General features: G+C 41.7%; 1 protein-coding gene across 2 annotated transcripts in view; it reads left to right on the forward strand.

The window, feature by feature from the left end:
- Positions 1–359: 359 nt before the first annotated feature.
- The window catches only part of naa15a (N-alpha-acetyltransferase 15, NatA auxiliary subunit a), an 82,938-nt gene continuing 65,082 nt past the window's right edge, over positions 360–18,215 (forward strand). For both annotated transcript variants that reach the window (XR_013497594.1, XM_078210495.1), the window contains exon 1: positions 360–907. Coding sequence is in view for 1 of the 2 variants with exons in the window: in XM_078210495.1 (XP_078066621.1) it covers positions 854–907 (54 nt within the window). In the remaining variant the exon portion in view is untranslated. The remainder of the gene's footprint in view (positions 908–18,215) is intronic.

Below are 18,215 nucleotides of genomic sequence, written 5' to 3' on the forward strand. Positions count from 1 at the left end.
ACAGGGATAGGACCTGGATGGGATTGTGGTCGGTGCAGACTCGATGGGCTGAATGGCTTTTTTTTGCGCTGCAGGGATTCTATGTGACAATAATAAATCAAATCTGTTGTTCATAGTTAGGTTGTAATTATTAAAATAACACTGAGTGGTATCTACCCTAGTTATAAAACTTGTTAAATCTGGATTTTTTGCAAAATAAATGTTTAATGCAGAGCGCTCTGGGGGGGAAAAAAACTCATAACCAAAGCCACTTGACGCCTGGTGGGTGGGGGGATCAGTCAACGTGAGCGCGGAAGGCTGGGAGGACCGGAGGAGGTCCTCCCACCGTACCGTCATGCTCCGCCGCAGGGAGGTCAGCTGACGGTGTGCGGGGTTCGCGAGGGGAGCAGCGGCGCGTGCGCACTGGCGGCTGACCCGGAGGGAGCCGGCGTTGCTGCTGCTGCTGCTTGCTTGTGTGCCGCCTCCGCCATTTTGGTTGAGGGTTTTTTTTTTATATACAACACCTTCCCCCCCACCCCCAACCACCACCACCATCCCCCCTCCTCCTCCTCCTCCCCCCCCTCTGTACCCAGCTCTGCTGAATCCCCGTGTGCAGCAGCAGAGCAGTTGAATAATATATATATAAAAATAACAAATACACGTGAAGGCGGGAGGTTCCGCTCGATCGGCAGCGAGGAGCAATCCGCGGCCACGGGGGCTGCAAGGAGGCGAGAGAGGAGAGAGACGGCCCATGAGTTGAGGAGCAGGGCAGCAAGAAAAAGCCACCAGCCAGCGTGCGTGTGTGTGAGGAAAGTCTCGACCCGGTAAAGCGGCCATCCCATCCCCACAGCAGCCTCAGGCCAGCCAGCCAGCCATGCCGTCGGTAGCGCTGCCAGCCAAGGAGAACGCCCTCTTCAAAAGGATCTTGGTGAGTGAGAAAGCGGTGGGGGGGGGGGGGGGGGGGAGAGAAATCCCGGGGGGGGGGGGGGGGGGAATGCCTGAGGGATCAGGACACTTTTACCACCCCCTCTTCCCCCTTCCCCGTCTCCCAAACTTACCCCCCCCCCCCCCCCCCCCGTGGAAACTGCGGCTCCTTGCACCATTTACAAACTTGAAACTTTAGCCCGGCCGCGCGGCCCCCACCCCCCATTTCTCCTCCTCCTCCTCGTTGCCGGCATGTGTGTGTGTGTATATGTGTGGACCGACCGTGCAACACTCCACACGGGGCCTGGGTAACTGGGCCCGTTGTTCGTGTCCACAACACACTTCCACCTCCCCACCACATGTCTCTTGCTCTCTCTCCTCTCTCTCTCTCTCTTCCCCCACCCCCCCCCCCCCCCCCGCGGGGGCTTGGAGCAGCGTCTTCCTGCCCGCCCGGCTTTGGGCCTGCACGCTTTTGCGTTAGTCAGAGTGGTGCTTTTTTTGGGGGGGGGGGTGGGATGCAGCGAGAGACAGCATCGCCGCCAACCTCCCCCCTTGAGGAGTGTGTTTCTGCCTGATTGTCCGCCCCTTGTTGTCGCCAGGCGGGGAGCCGGACGCGGCTGGCCACCTCCCCCCGCTGCCAGCGCTGCCTAACCCAAACACGTGAAAGGCGTTGGATCGGAGGCCGGAGTGAGGTTTCGAGCCGCTCCCTGGTTTTATTTTTGCAAAGTGAGGCCCCAGGCCTTGCACCAACCACCTCTTTGTTACAATCGCATTGACATCTGTCTCTTAAGAGATTTTGTTGTGCGCAGATTAGGAGTCAGAATCTCAATACTTGGAATCAGGCAACATCAGGATTTCGTGCATTTGTCGATTTCTTTCTTTGACGTGAAATTATCTTGTGTAACTCCAATAGAGGTCTGATACAGGCCTGGCCATGTACAGTATATTGAATTTTTTGAAATCTTCGAATCAATCATACACGATTTACATTCTTATATCCTAGATATGTCACCGTTTGTATTTTTTTTGGTCCTTTTATTTAATTACGCCAATGAATGGAAGGAAAAAAGTAGTACGATTCAATACAAGGGGAAGGAGTCAAGCATGAAATAAAGAAGTTGGTTTATATAGTGCCTTCTTGGATAGCCAAAACCTTGGAAGTCAGTTCATGTGATGGATAAGGTAGAGCAGCTATAGCAATAAAGAAAGCTTACAGTAGGTAAATGCCCTGTAATGTTCTGCATCATCTAGGATAGGACTTGGGGGTTGAAATTAAGGTGTTATGCCTGTCTAAAGAGGGCTTGGATTTTAATAGAATAACCAAGTGTGCTGACTCAATACGCGTTTAATATATATTAGGTCAAATTTTGGGGAATTAACTTTTCAAATGGCATCCAATATTATGGTCAATAATGTAGTTGCAAAACTTTAATGTATTAGATGAACCTGATGTAATGATGCTCATATGAGCAGAAGTTAAAATCTTTCAGGAAGATATTTTCTTTTTTTTCCCTCCTTTTATGCTCTTAAAATATTTTAAAAGTTTTTAAAACTGTTTTCTAAATACCTGTGCGCCAACTGTCAAAGGTCTCTGGCAGTATGTATTTGTCATTCCCTCCCTACTCCTCCATCCATCCATTTTTAGATGGGTTGCATGAGATTAAATATTTGCTATCTATGGGATAGTCGGTTACCTATGGTTTACCCATGTATTTTAGTGAGGCAGTTTCTTTCTTTGTAGCTAGTTTTAATTAAACTGTGAACTGACTTGAATATTAGAAGATATTTAGGGTGATCGATTATATTGGACTGCAGTGAGCAATGGCATTGCAGTATAATTAAAATAACTAGTGATGCCAGGGAAGCTGAGGGGGTCAAGGACCACATTGGATGGTGCATTAACAAAGTTTATCCAGATGTAGCAGTGCAGGCCAACAGTATTGTAGATAGGAACCAACTGAACACAGCCCACCCATAGAGGCTAGCAATATGATTTCTACATTATTGACCTGTATGAATCTTTGCCCAAAATGGAAGGTGGAGAGTAAGCAAATAAGGTCAACTTGCATATAACAACCATGAGCAGTTAGCACTTAAGTTGCTGCTCTGAATTTACCCAGCTGTTTAAATGGGGTCAAAGAAAATACTGGAAGCTACCGCATACAGTTAAAGTACTTCTGTAATAAATGGATTAAGTCTCCTCGTAACCAGTTGTTTCACATTTAAGAGATCCCATTTGAGCAGTTTCTTATGGAAACGAGCTGTGGAATTCACTGCAAATATATGTAGCTGGGATATGGGCAAATAATCCAGAAAGCCAAAGCAATATTGTAGAAATCTGATTGAAAGGCAAGAAAAACTTGCATTTACATAGTATCTTTCATGACTGAGGGATGTGCTTTACAACCAATGAAGTATTTTTTGAAATGTAATCACTGTTACAATATAGGAAATGCAGCAGTCAATTTGCACACAGCAACTTCCCATAAACAGCAATGTGATATAGACCAGATAATCTGTTTTAGTAATGTTGATTGCAGGACAAATAAAGTCCTGGTCAGCAGGGAAAATTCCCCTGCTCTTCAAAGTTGTGCTACAAGATCTTTTGTGTCTGCTTTTTAATGTTTCATCTGAAAGTATCTCTGACAGTGTAGCACTCCTTCAGTATTGCACTGAAATGTCAGCTTAGATTTTAATGCTCAAGGTATCTTGAACCCATAACCCTCTGACTCAGAAGTGAATGCTATTAACTGACTTGCGGTTGACACTATTGGTGTAAGATGCTGCAAAATAAAATGCTTTATTGATCACAATATACTTCCTCTTTGTAAAGCAGCTTTTCAGTAGAATATGGCTGCCACAGTATTCTGTGAATGTACAAGTGTATGTAACTGTTACTGAGAAGCATTTGGACCTTCAAGATTACAAGTGGAAACTGGGAGAAGGATTGATGCTATCTATCAAATGCATCATGATATTGATTTACAATTTTGTTCAGTGGGAATGCAATTCCATAAACAGCAGTTCCAACTATATAGAGTAGGGGGTGATAAAGTCCTGTAAATGATTGTTCCATTTGGCCAGACGTGATGCAACAATTTATAATTAGATATAATGGAAATATATACCCTTCTCAGAATTCTTTTATTGGCTAGGTCAGCCTAGCTGTGAAAATAGTCTGTTAAATTGAACTAAGAAAGAACCTAGGAACTTGAACAGGCCATTCAGTCCCTCCAGTCTGTTCTGCCATTCAATTAAATCATGGCTTGTTCCATAGCACTTAAAAGCCCATACCTAACTAAAATCTTATCAACTTCATTTTTACCTGCATCCATGGCCTTTTGAAAGAGTTGGGGTGAGTGTCAGATTTCTGCCACTATTTGTATGAAAAATTGCATCCTGCTTTTATTGATTTGATTTGCTCATCAATAGCCCAGCTTTAATTTTAAAATTGTATCCTCTTATTCTGGATTACCCACAGATAATAAATTATTTGTATATACCCAATCAAGTCTTTTTTTATCATTTTAAACGCCCTGATTTGTTCACCACTCTAAATTACATACAGACCATGTTTATGCATTCTATCCTTGTAGTCTAATCCTTTAATCCATGGTATAGTGGTGAATTTACTGTGTACTCTTGTTGAAGGCCAGTATATCTTTTCTGAGATTGTGTCCAAAACTGAATGTGGTGCTCTAGATGGGGTCTGACCAAGGCTCCATATAACTGGTGTCCGATCCAACTTTTGAAGTCTAGCCTCTGTGATGAAGGCCAACTTTTTTGACTTGCAATTGAGCATTAGCTGCAAGTATTTGTGTACTTGAATACCCAAACTCTTTGCTCCACCTCAGCTCCTTGTCCCTCACCATTAACAACACATTATGATTCATCTTTCTCAGGTCCAAAGTGAATAACTTCATTCTTGTCTATATTTAACTCCAATTTCCTTAGTTTTGTCCATTCATTCATTCTGTCACTTTGCATGCTCAAATCCCTACAATATACTATCGATCACAGAGTATAATTAAACCTGGAGTATAAGAGACTTAATATTTTCATTCCCCAAAGTAATGTTTTTGTATATACTTGGTATATAAGCCTACTCTCACTCCTCCCTTTCAGCCATAGCATGCTATTATTTGCACCAGTAGTCAGCCTCAATGTTTCACCCCACAAATGGATGTTTTACCTGTACCTTTATAACTGAGTGTAAAGGATCTAGCAGACAATCTGGGCTGTGTTATAACCTCGAGTGACAAAGTTGGCAACTGTCCACACCCATGTTCACAGTTTACTTCTACACTCAGTGTATAAGCCAACCCCTGTTTTTGGAGGGGCTTTGAGGCTTCATAGGATGACTTGTTCGCTGACATCTATAGTAGTAGCATCTGCAAATCTAGACATATAACATTCTCTTTCTTCATCCAAGCCATACATATCAGTCAGTTTAACCTCGATGGCGGGAATGTTTTTAGAAACCAGAACCCAGGACAAGAATAACAATCACTTGGATGAGTATGAATTAACTAAAAAGCACAGCGCAGCTTGTTAAAGGCAAATAGTGTTCAACTCAATTGAAATTTTTGATTAAGGTTGAGGATAATGCGGTTGATGTGGCATCCATGGACTTCCAAAGGGCATTTCACAGAAGTATGACCCAATATACTTGCCAGCAAAGTTGAAGCCCATGGAATAAATGAGTCCATGGCAGCATGGATATGAAGTTGGCTGACAGGCAGCAGACTCTTGTGACATTGATGTTTTTCAGACTGGAGGAAGGTCTACAATGGAATTCTCCAGGGGTTTGTATTGGGACGACTGCATTTTGTGGTCACTATCAGTGATCTGTACTTGGGTGTGCAGGGTTTAATTTTGAAATTTGCAAATGACACAAAGCTTTGAAGTATAGTGAAAGGTGAAAAGGATAGCGATAAATTTCAATTGGACATAGACTTGTGGAGTGGGCAGACTTGTGGCAAGTGAATTTAATGCAAAAAAGTGTGAAATTATACATTTTATAGGAAGAATAAGGATTGGATACAATTGTAAAGGAAATGGGGAACCAAGAGACTTGGAGGTACATATGCACAAATCTTTGGTGGCAGGGCAGGTTGAGAGGCATATGGCATCCTGGGCTTTATAAATAGAAACAAAAGCAAAGAAATTATGATGGACTTTAGTAAAACCCTGGTTTGGCCCCAACTGGAGTATTGTATCCAACTCCGGGCATCACATTTTATGAACAAAGGCATTAGAAAGGGTGCAGAAAAGAATTGTGATTCTGGGATGAGGGACTTCAGTTACATGGATAAACTGGAGATACTGGGATTGGTCTTGGAGAAGGAAGAGGTTCAGAGTAGGCTTGATAGTGGTGTTCAAAATCATGAGGGGCTAAGGCAATGAAAGTGGGGACAAACTGTTCCCTTTGACAGAATCGGTGATAATGTGAGGATAAACGTTTTTATGCAACGAGTTGTTGGAATCTGGAATATGCCACCTGTGTGTGGTGGGGTTGCAAAGTCAGTTGTAGCTCTCAAAAGGGGAATTTGATGTCACCTAGAGAGTGAAAATTTGCAGGGAGTGGGACGAGCTGAGTTGCTCTTACAGAATCAACAAGTACCCTGGGCCAAATGCCGTCCTCTGTGCTGTAACCTTTCTATGATTTAATGACATTTGGAGTTTCCAACCCAAAAGCACATTTTCCGAATCTAAGTAGCTTTGGGGAACATGTTGAATGTCTTTGGGAATTATCAGGTCCTGGAGATCCTTTTATAAAATCCTATTATTTTCTCCATTACTATTTTTAAAAAAACATTTCACCCACTAAGCTCTTGTTGTTCTTATGTCCTTGCAGTGAAATGATAGAAGAAAGTAATGTAGTAATTTTGTAGTTTCCTTAGCTGTTATAAGTTTGCCTGCATCCATCTATTAACACTTCTGTAATCTTGCTATCCCTTAATTTGTTACAAAAACTTTTGACATCCCTTGCTAGTTTTCTTTTGACCATAGCTTTTTTAGCATTTGGCCCTTTATCACTTAATTTGTCTTGAGTTTTTATAGTTTAGTCTGCTGGATTTTCATGTTTCTGCACATTTATGTAAGCTTTTCCTTTTGTGTGCATCTATTCCATTTCTCCAAACGCTAGAATAGTTTTGGCATGATAGCTGCTACCTGAAAACCATGTGTGAAGTTCAAACCTCTCCTGATAGACTTTACACCAAAACAGGCCATTTGCCCCAACTGGTCTATGTTGGAATTCATGCTCCAAGCAGACTTCCTTCCACCCTGCTTCAACTAACCTTATCTGTATATGCCTTTGTTCCTTTCTCCCTCATGTACCTATCTAACATCCCCTTAAATGTATTTATGCTATTCACCTCAAGTAGTAGCAATTAACTCATTTTAACCACTTTCTGGGTAAAGATGTTTCTCCTGATTTTTTTAAAATTTAGATTCATGAATGACATCTTTATGATCCTATGACTTATTTATTAGTGTCACAAGTAGGCTTACATTAACACTGCAATGAAGATACTGTGAAAATCCCTGAGTTGCCACACTCCGGCACCTGTTTGAGTACAGCGAGGGAGAATTTAGCATGGCCAGTGCACCTAACCAGCACATCTTTCAGGCTGTGGGAGGAAACTGAAGCACCCGGAGGAAACCCACGCAGACATGGGGAGAACGTGCAGACTCCACACAGAGAGTGACCCAAGCCGGGTTGGCCTTAATGGTGTTTACTTAGTTCACATTGTTATAACCTATTCTGCTTGTGAGCATGCACTATCATTTGGCAACTGAATTAAATGTTACTTGGGATTCCAGAATTTTGCATCATGTTTGGAGGATCTCCTTTCATTAAAAAAACACCAGTGGCCATGACAATGGATACTAGCTGTGTATAGAGAGTTAGTTCACTTGCCTGGCTCATATCAGCTAAGTTGAGAGAACAGTGTATGTTTTGCATGTACTATGAGGTTGGGTGGTCCATGAATTCAGAGATTTAATTTTAGAAGACATTTAAGTTGAAGCGATTTCATGACTTCAGGCTCCACAATCTGCGCAATATATATATAAACCCTTTACATGCATTTTACGAAGAGTAATATAAGAGTTCTTAGATTTCATCAGTAATGTAGTTCGCTGATCTCAAACAAGTTGACCGTTGTGCCTTGAGGCTAGAGGCTTAACACCAAGAAGGAATCCTGTTCCTAATACCTGCCAGATGATTGCCTTTTACAGATATTCCTGTCAGATGAGAAAACAGTTGGGCTTGGATGAGCTGGTCCCTGCGATCAAATATTGGGTACATTGCACTGTTCGAATTCATTCATGAACCATAGAATCCCTACAGTACAGAAGGAGGCCTATTGAGTCTGCACCAACTCTCAGAAAAAGTATCTTACCTAGCACACACACATCACCCCTCCCCCACTATCCACACGTGCACACACATCACCCCCCCACCCCCACCACACGCACACACAGTCGCACATGCCATCACCCTCAGGAGAAGGAAAACTGGAAGAGATTAATGAATCTTGTTTGTATATGATGGCAGTAGCCTGACTAAATCGAGAGGAATAAGAACATTTTCATTCTATTCCTACATCATCTGTTGAATATTTGTGCCTGTCCATGTATTCTGCTATTGGGTTAATTTCAGCAAAGAATGAATGAGAGATTGCTGTAATTGTGTCTGAGAGCCAGTTCTGGTATACATTCTAATCTTAATTTAAAGTCACTTCAAATAAATTGTGATTTCAAAATTTTTAGCACTAAGCTCCCACTTTGTTGTATTACTTCAAAGTTGCTTACTTCAAATTATCAGAGATTCCAATTTTTGGATAAACTGATTGAATTATGAGGAGTAGGCTGCAAATAATACTTAGATACTTACTTGGCAGTCTTCTCTTGAAGTTGATTCCCTGTTTGATTACAGCTCCATGAGTAATTATAATTGCCCTTGTCCCTTGCCCAGGTGGCCAATGTACCTGTCTTGAAAGTAGGTTTTGGCAGGTTGATTTTGTTGGGGAATTGCACCAAGTCCACTTAACTCTAGCTTAATATGTGCATTTTGATGAAGCAACATACCTCAGCCTGGTGTTTAGTCTTTAGGGAATTGGAAATAAAAAACTAATATAGAACAGGAAAAATAGCAAAAACGTTCACATCAGTTATCCAAGTGCTGTGCCATTTTGCAATGCAGCTCAGTTGAGCACTTTCTGAACTCTGACATGGAAGTTAATTTGAATCACTTTTACTGGATGTTCTGAAGTTTTTTTTCTCTCTGGTGCAATTTGCATGATGCTAAAATTCCATTCTCGTATGCGTGCCTTCAAGTCAGTAACTAAAAAAGGATAGTTTATAGTTTTAAAAATGAATGATGAGCCATGAGATTGTTAGCAAACTGAAGTACAATAAATTTATCTTTGTAAGTGGAAGTAATTTTCATCAGACACTGTTCATTAAAATGCAGGAGAAGCATGTCCACATAGTATTTTCTGGACCAGTCACACACTTATTAATCTATTAAATTTATTCTCACCCAAGTGGACAAATAATAGCCACTTTCAATTCTTGTTGCAGCATTTCTGCTTACTTTTACTGTTTCATTTTGCAGTGTAGTAGCAGAGTCCAAGCCAGGTTCATGAATTTTATGTGAACTGAAAGCACTGGCAATAATATGTCCTGTACTTCCCGGGTGGCAGTGTTGTGTTAGCATTTCTGTTTTGGATTTTTTTATTTTGCCGGTAGGGGACGAGGATGATGGTAGACAGTTGTTTTTCGGACTGGAGTCTTGTGACCAGCAGTGTGCCACAGGGATCGGTGCTTGGTCCACTTTGTCATTTACATAAGCAATCTGGATGAGAATATAGGAGGCATGGTCAGTTAAGTTTGCAGATGACACCAAAATTGGTGGTGCAGTGGACAGTGAAGAAGGTTATCTAAGACTACAGCGGGATCTTGATCAACTGGGCCAGTGGGCTGAGGAATGGCAGATGAAGTTTAATTCCGATCAGTGCGAGGCGTTGCATTTTGGTAAGACAAACCAGGGCAGGACTTGCACAGTTAGTGGTATGGCCCTGGGGAGTGTTGTCAAACAGGGAGACTTCGGAGTGCAGGTACATTGTTCTTTGAAAGTGGCATCACAGGTAGACAGAATGGTAAAGAAGACATTTGGCACACTTGCCTTCATCGGTCAGAGCATTGAGTACAAGAGTTGGGGCGCTATGTTATAACTGTATAAGATATTGGTGCAGCCACATTTGGAGTACTGCGTACAATTCTGGTCGCCTTGCTATTAGGAAGGATGTTATTAAATTGGAAAGGGTGCAAAAAAGATTTACATGGATTTTACTGGGACTGGAAGATTTGAATTATAAGGAGAGGCTGAATAGGCTGTGAACTTTATCCCTGACAAATAGGAGGATGACTTTATAGAGGTTTATAAAATAGGAGCGTGGAAATGGTGAATAGCCACGGTCTTTTCCCCAGGGTTGGGGAGTACAAAACTAGTCTACATAGGTTTAAGGTGAGAGGGGAGAGATTTAAAAGAGACCTGCGGGGCAACTTTTTCACACAGTGGCTAGTGGGTATATGGAATGAGCTGCCAGAGGAGGTCGTAGAGGTGGGTACAATTACAATATTTAAAAGACATTTGGACAGGTACATGGATAGGAAAGGTTTAGAGGGATATGGGTCAAACGCAGGCAAATGGGACTGGTTCGGTTTAGGAAATCTGGTTGGTTGGACGAGCTGGGCCGAAGGGCCTGTTTCGGTGCTGTATCTTTCTGACTTGAAGATAGATGCAACTAGCATGGATTTGAAAAAAGATCAATCCCAAACTGTAGCAAGGTAGGAGGTAGGAAGGATGGGCATTGGTAAAATGGCATTTGGGAAAGCCTTGAAAAGGTACCACACTGGAGATTATGGAGGGAAGAAGGCAAACTGGATTTCTGGAGAAAACAATTCTGGTTGAAGACAGTTTTTCAGAGTGGTTAGAAATGTGGAATGGTTTTCCACAGGATTCTGTTCTTGTGTCAAATTTATTTACTCTAGGTATGGATGATTTGGATATGATGTGGAGATGCCGGCGTTGGACTGGGGTAAGCACAGTAAGAAGTCTCACAACACCAGGTTAAAGTCCAACAAGTTTATTTGGCAGCACTAGCTTTCGGAGCCTCAAGCTCCTTCTTCCTGAAAAAGGAGCTTGAGGCTCCGAAAGCTAGTGCTGCCAAATAAACCAGTTGGACTTTAACCTGGTGTTGTGAGACTTCTTACTGTGATTTTGGATATATACAGAGGAAGTCACATTGAAATTTTTAGATGCAGTGATTTCTCACTTAAGATTTGGTCATGGTTGTTTCGTAACACAATAGGAAACATCTATCCCTTTAATGTTGCAACACTAGCTATTATATAGTTTGCCAACGGACCACAATGAGGAGAATTTAATTTTATTGATGAAATCAGCCTCATTCTTTATTGAATTCAGTGGTCACAGATTTTAAAACTCAGTACTTAAATAATGAATTACCACCAGTGAATAACCGATTCGATTATAATTTAAAACAGAAAATGTTGGAAATACTAAGCAGGTCTGCCAGAGTCTGTAGAGGGAGAAAAAGTTAACATTTTTAGATCAAGTACCTTTCTCCAGAGCTCCAAAAAGGATTTTATTGTGTTTGTTTATTCAGTCTGTAAGTAAGATAAAGGAACTTTCTCCAAAACAAACTGAGGAACTAACAGGGATAAACACAAAAGCACAGAATCCAACAAGAAAACTCATCCAAACTGACATAATAACATCAACTCTCAGTTTTTACTAATTGTGTGGATGCTTCAGTTTGTCCTCATGAATTATTCATACAGTTGCTTGGCGCTCACTGTGTCACCCTTGCTGCTCCTTATATCCCGCTTCGTTAACTTTTCTCTCTGTTCGGAATACTTACTCTCTGCAATCTCTTTTATCAATGATCCTGATCCCATCTGACTTTATCCTGACATCTGCATTCTGTTCAATAGTCCTATGTTTAACAATGCTTTTCTCACTGTCAGTTTATTCAATGCTGAAACTGCTGTGAATATTTTAAATTTATATCTTTTTTATATTCAGAAAAGCATTTTACTTTATTTCATCTGGTATGTACTGTGCATGTACACTATTTCAATTGCGCTGTTTTTTCCTGATGACATGTCTAAAGGAACCAAATTCCACTTTGTACATTAGTTTGTAATGGGAAAATGTGTTTTGCTGAAAGTTGCACTTCTCGATGTAACTATGACACTAAATGAGAAATTACTGTAAAACCAAAATAAAGTGTACTTAATTCTCCAGATCATACAAAACTGTAAAGAGATATTGGGGTGGGTAATTGACAGATGGAATTATGCATTAATGTGAGCTGATGCATTTTGGTTAACAAAAAAATCAGCTGGAATTGTGCTCCAATAAGTAGTACACTTCATGCTATAGACAAAGTGTGTACAGTTTCACATTAAAGGCAGCACCTTATGTTGGTTAAACCATAATTATTTGGAACGCAATTCTAGTTTCTTCTCATGATCTAGAACATAAGAGGAACTAATGATCCTTAACAAGACTTCTGAGAGGAATGTCTTGTTGCCCTACAGAATGGACCCATCATAGGTAGTGGCACAGTGGTCCAAAGGAGGAAAGGAGCATCTGAACCCGATAGAGTTTAATGGATAGGGAAACCTGCTGATTGCCACTTGCTCTCCTCCCTCAGCTGGTAAATCAGTACTTCTTTATGTTGAAGACGACTTGGAAGAAGCACTGAGGGTAGCGAGTCAACAGAATGTACTGTTCAATGCCCATCATCTGAAGAAACCCAAAGGATATAGCTGTCAGAGTAGGCCTGCAGCAGTCAGTGAGCGAACCCACATGAGAAAATCTACTTCAGACTTTTTCATCAATTCATTAATGCGTTTGTCCATGACCAATATAGGTGGGAATGACAACTGCGTTGTCCATGTGGGGACGAGTCCCATCTTCACACCAAGGACGTCATACACCAGCATTGTTCCAAATGAATAGGTTCAGAACAGATCTCAAACTCAAAAATGGGGATCTATGAGGGACAGTGGACCATCACTAACCTTGGTCTAAATATGGACTGAAAAACTGAGTTCCAGAAGTGAGGTTAGAGTGTTTGCCCTTTATGTGGAGGCAGCATTTGACAGTGTGGTAACAAAGATGTGCAAGTTAGGTTGATTGGCCATGCTAAATTGCCCCTTAATGACCCAAGATGTGTAGGTTAGGGGGATTAGTAATTTGATTTATTATTGTCACATGTATTAGTATACAGCGAAAAGTATTGTTTCTTGCATGCTATACAGACAAAGCATATCATACATAGAGAAGGAAAGGAGAGAGTGCAGATTGTAGTGTTATAGTCATAGCTCGGATGTAGAGAAAGATCAACTTTATGAGGTAGGTCCATTCAAAAGTCTGATGGCAGCAAGGAAGAAGCTGTGTTCTTGAGTCGGTTGGTATGTGACCTCAGACGTTTGTATCATCCCAACAGAAGAAGATGGAAGAGAGGATGTCCGGGAGGTGTGGGGTCCTTGAATATGTTGGTTGCTTTTCCAAGGCAGTGGGAAGTGTAGACAGTCAATGGAGGGGAGGTCGGTTTGCATGATGGACTGGGCTTCGTTCACGATCCTTTGTATTTTTTTGCGGTCTTGGACAGAGCAGGAGCCATAACAAGCTGAGATACAACCAGAAAGAATGTTTTCTGTGGTGCATAGTGTGATAAACATGTGGGGTCATGGCTATAGGGCCTGGGTAAGATGCTCTGTCAGAGAGTTGGTGCAGACTTGATCGGCTAATTGGCTTCACCTTGCACTAGGGATTCTATGAAGGCATTTGAGTGAAACTGAACTCTGAAGTTAAATCTAGTACAAAGGAAGGTGGTTATTGAAGATTAACCATCTCAGTCCTGATACATTGCTGCAGGAGTTTTTCAGAGTAGTGTTCTAGGCTCGATCATCTTCAGTTTGATCAACAAACTTCCCTCCATCATAAGGTCAGAAGTTGGAAAGTTTGCTCACAACTTAAAATACAAAACAGTTCAATCCTGCATGCAGCACAACCTGAGCAATATTTAGACTTGGGCTGATAAGTGGCAAGTAACATTCATATGTTACGATCTCTGTAAAAACCAATAACTTAATTAAAAAATGAACTTCCAGTTAATTGCTGAAAAATCGACACAAGATTTCACATATTAAGATGTTAACCGTAACAAAAGACTAAAAAGGCATGACTAAACATTATCTTTGTAGGCAGCTTGTACTTTAAACCAGAGTGGAATACCCTCTTTATGGCACAACGTAAAAGAAAGGTTCACTTGTATATGTTACACTGTCCTTTAAAGACATTCATTTCTTCCAGAATCAGCCTGTGATGGAACCTTCCAAAACTGTGACACCCACACCCGTGAAGAACAAGGTCATTGGTGCATGGATTTCGATTCATGGATCACTGGCTCCTAATACTAGGGCTAAAGGGAGTTGTAGCATTGGAACCGTGTTCTCCTTAACCACACCAGGACCGGCGCATTGACAAAACCTATAACAGTCTGTAGAGAGGGCTTTTAAATAGTTTTGGGGGGTTGGGGGCAGGGCAGTGATGGAGAGAGGTGGAAGTGTTCATTTGGAAAGTTAAGGAAAAAGGACATTGCAATAGTACATGATAGTGAAGCAAATAATCAATATAATAGAAAGGGACAGAGCTTACAAACCTCAAGATTGCACTGGCATTTAAGGTCAAATTAAGGACAAAATGGTAAAAGGACTCCATCCGAATGTAAGCAGCATTCGTAACAAGATGGGTGAACTGGTAGCATGAGTAGAAATAAATTAGTTTGGCATCCATTATAAAAACATGTTTGCAAAGTGACCATGGCTGGAACCTGAATATTCTAGGGTATTGATGTTGTGGAAGGACAGAAAGGAAAAGGAGGTGAGATAACTTTAATACATTCAACACTGCATTTAACAGATTTTTGATCAACAAGGCAGTCCAGGATTATGGGATGCAGGAAGGAAAGTGGAATTATGTCCACAATGAGATCAGCCAGGATCTTTCTGAATGGCACAACAATGAGCCAAATGGCCACCTCTTATTTATTCTGACCCTAAGACAGTTTCCCTGCAAGGAAAACGCTACGAACTATGAATCAATGCCTGTCTTCAAAAAATCAACACGAAAACAACAGACGTTTGCAACTTGTTATTTTAAGACAAATGACTGAATTAAGAGTTTGCTCCACCTAATCAATCTAATCTTGAACGTTAACATAGTGGCAGTTGCCAGGTCTTGAACTGAATTGCAGAACCATGGAACTCTGCAAAGGAAATTCTTGAAAATCGCATGCAATGAATCTCATTGCCTACAGCCCTTTGTTTTTGACCCAACTTGGAAATAGTCTGTTTCTATCTCCTACATGTGATATCGTCATAAATTTAAGCAACTCTATAGCACATACATTTGCATTACTCAATTGCAGGTGGAGAAGGTAGTCGAGAAGGCATACGGCTTGCATGCCTCCATTGGCCGGGGTATTGAGTTTAAAAATTGGCAAGTCATGTTGACGTTTAATCGAACCTTAGTGAGGCTGCACTTGGAATATAGTGTTCAATTCTGATCGCCTCACTACCAGAAGGATGTGGAGGCTATGGAGAGGGTACAGAAAAGATTTACCAGGATGTTGCCTGGTATGGAGGGCATTAGCTATGAGGAGAGGTTGGAGAAACTCGGTTTGTTCTCACTGGAGCGATGGAGGTTGAGGGGAGACCGGATAGAAGTCTGCAAGATTATGAGGGGCAAGGACAGAGTGGATAGTCAGAAGCTTTTTCCCAGGGTGGAAGAGTCAATTACTAGGGGGCATAGGTTTAAGGTGCGAGGGGCAAGTTTTAAAAGAGATGTACGAGGTAGATTTTTTACACAGAGTGGTGGGTGCCTGGAACACGTTGCTGGGGGAGGTAGTGGAAGCGGATACGGTAGTGACTTTTAAGGGGCGTCTTGACAAGTACATGAATGAGATGGGAATAGAGAGATATGGTCCCCGGAAGCGTAGGGGGTTTTAGTTAAGTCAGGCAGCATGGTCGGTGCAGGCATGGAGGGTCGAAGGGCCTGTTCCTGTGCTGTAATTTTCTTTGTTCTTTGTTCAATTGAAACACAAAGAAAATGGGAAAATATTGCTTTTATCAGTATTTCCTCGTACCAAGCAACATTAGCCTTTTTTAAATCCAGTCATTCATGGAATATGGCTTTCACTGGCAATGTCGACATTTATTGCTCATCCTTAATTGCCCTTGAATTGGTGGTGAACTTCCACCTTGAACCACTACAGTATATCTGGAGAAAATACTCCCAGAGTGCTTTTAGGTAGGAAGTTCCCAGGATTTTGACTGCGACAATGACAAATGATATTACATTTCTAAGGCTGGTGTATGACTTGAACATGAATTTTCAGGTGGCTTAGGTAGTAGTCCAGAGATCCTTTGTGGTTCTACTTGTTAATTTTGTCCCTAATTGTTCATATACCCTCAGCAGAACCTCGATCTTAGTCCTACCTGCATCATTGGTACCTGCATAGATCACGACAACTGGTTCTTACTCCTCCCACTCCAAATTCCTCTCCAACCCTGAGAAGATATCCTTAACCCTAGTGCCAATATGGCCTTTTTAAAACTACTGCCTGCATTTAAAGGGATAAAATCTTAACGTACTAAACAATCACCTATCTGCTCACCTAATTAAAGCTTTGAACATCACCAACTTCTATCGTGAAAAAAATATAAAAAGGAGCACCATATCTCCCTCTGTATTACATCCCCTATTGCACCAAATTCCCAAATTGGCGCTTGTTGCACTCCAGCCTTATCACGTTCTGCGATTTCACCTTCCCTACCAGTGACTACCTTCTGAATTTTGATTCGATCGGTTTTAGAGCTCAGGGTAGAGGAAACTGGATGTTTATGTGCATAGATCATGGAAGGTGGCAACACATACTGAGAGAATAGTTAGCAAAGCTTTGTCTTGAGGTCAAGATCAAGAAGGTTTTGAGCTATGGAAAATTGAGGTTCTAAGTACAAAAACGGAAATTATGCTGAACATTTGTAATGCTTTGGTTAGGCTCTAACTTGTTTATTGCATTCAGTTTTAAGAACATAAGAGCAGGAGTAGGCCATCTAGCCCCTCGAGCCTGCCCCGCCATTCAATAAGATCATGGCTGATCTGAAGTGGATCAGTTCCACTTACCCGCCTGATCCCTATAACCCCTAATTCCCTTACCGATCAGGAATCCATCTATCCGTGATTTAAACATATTCAACGAGGTAGCCTCCACCACTTCAGTGGGCAGAGAATTCCAGAGATTCACCACCCTCTGAGAGAAGAAGTTCCTCCTCAACTCTGTCCTAAACTGACCCCCCTTTATTTTGAGGCTGTGCCCTCTAGTTCTAGTTTCCTTTCTAAGTGGAAAGAATCTCTCCATCTCTACCCTATCCAGCCCCTTCATTATCTTATAGGTCTCTATAAGATCCCCCCTCAGCCTTCTAAATTCCAACGAATACAAACCCAATCTGCTCAGTCTCTCCTCATAATCAACACCCCACATCTCCGGTATCAACCTGGTGAACCTTCTCTGCACTCCCTCAAAGGCCAATATATCCATCCGCAAATAAGGGGACCAATACTGCACACAGTATTCCAGCTGCGGCCTCACCAATGCCCTGTACAGATGCAGCAAGACATCTCTGCTTTTATATTCTATCCCCCTTGCGATATAGGCCAACATCCCATTTGCCTTCTTGATCACCTGTTGCACCTGCAGACTGGGTTTTTGCGTCTCATGCACAAGGACCCCCAGGTCCCTCTGCACAGCAGCATGTTGTAATTTCTTTCCATTTAGATAATCCAATTTGCTATTATTTTTTCCAAAGTGAATAACCTCGCATTTGTTAACGTTATACTCCATCTGCCAGATCCTCGCCCACTCACTCAGCCTGTCCAAATCTCTCTGCAGACCTTCTACGCCCTCCACACGATTCACTTTTCCACTTATCTTTGTGTCGTCTGCAAACTTTGTTACCCTACACTCAGTCCCCTCCTCCAGATCATTTTTGTCACAAAACTTAAAGAAGTATTTGAGTCTATGAGCAGATGCAGAAGAGATTTGCCAGAATGGTTCCAGGGATAAAGGATTTTAACTATAAAGTTAGGTTGGAGGAGAAGAGAATCTTCTCCCTGTGAGATTGCAAGGAAATTTAGTAGA

Source organism: Mustelus asterias, chromosome 1 (genome assembly GCF_964213995.1).
Source record: "Mustelus asterias chromosome 1, sMusAst1.hap1.1, whole genome shotgun sequence".
NCBI lineage: Eukaryota > Metazoa > Chordata > Chondrichthyes > Carcharhiniformes > Triakidae > Mustelus > Mustelus asterias.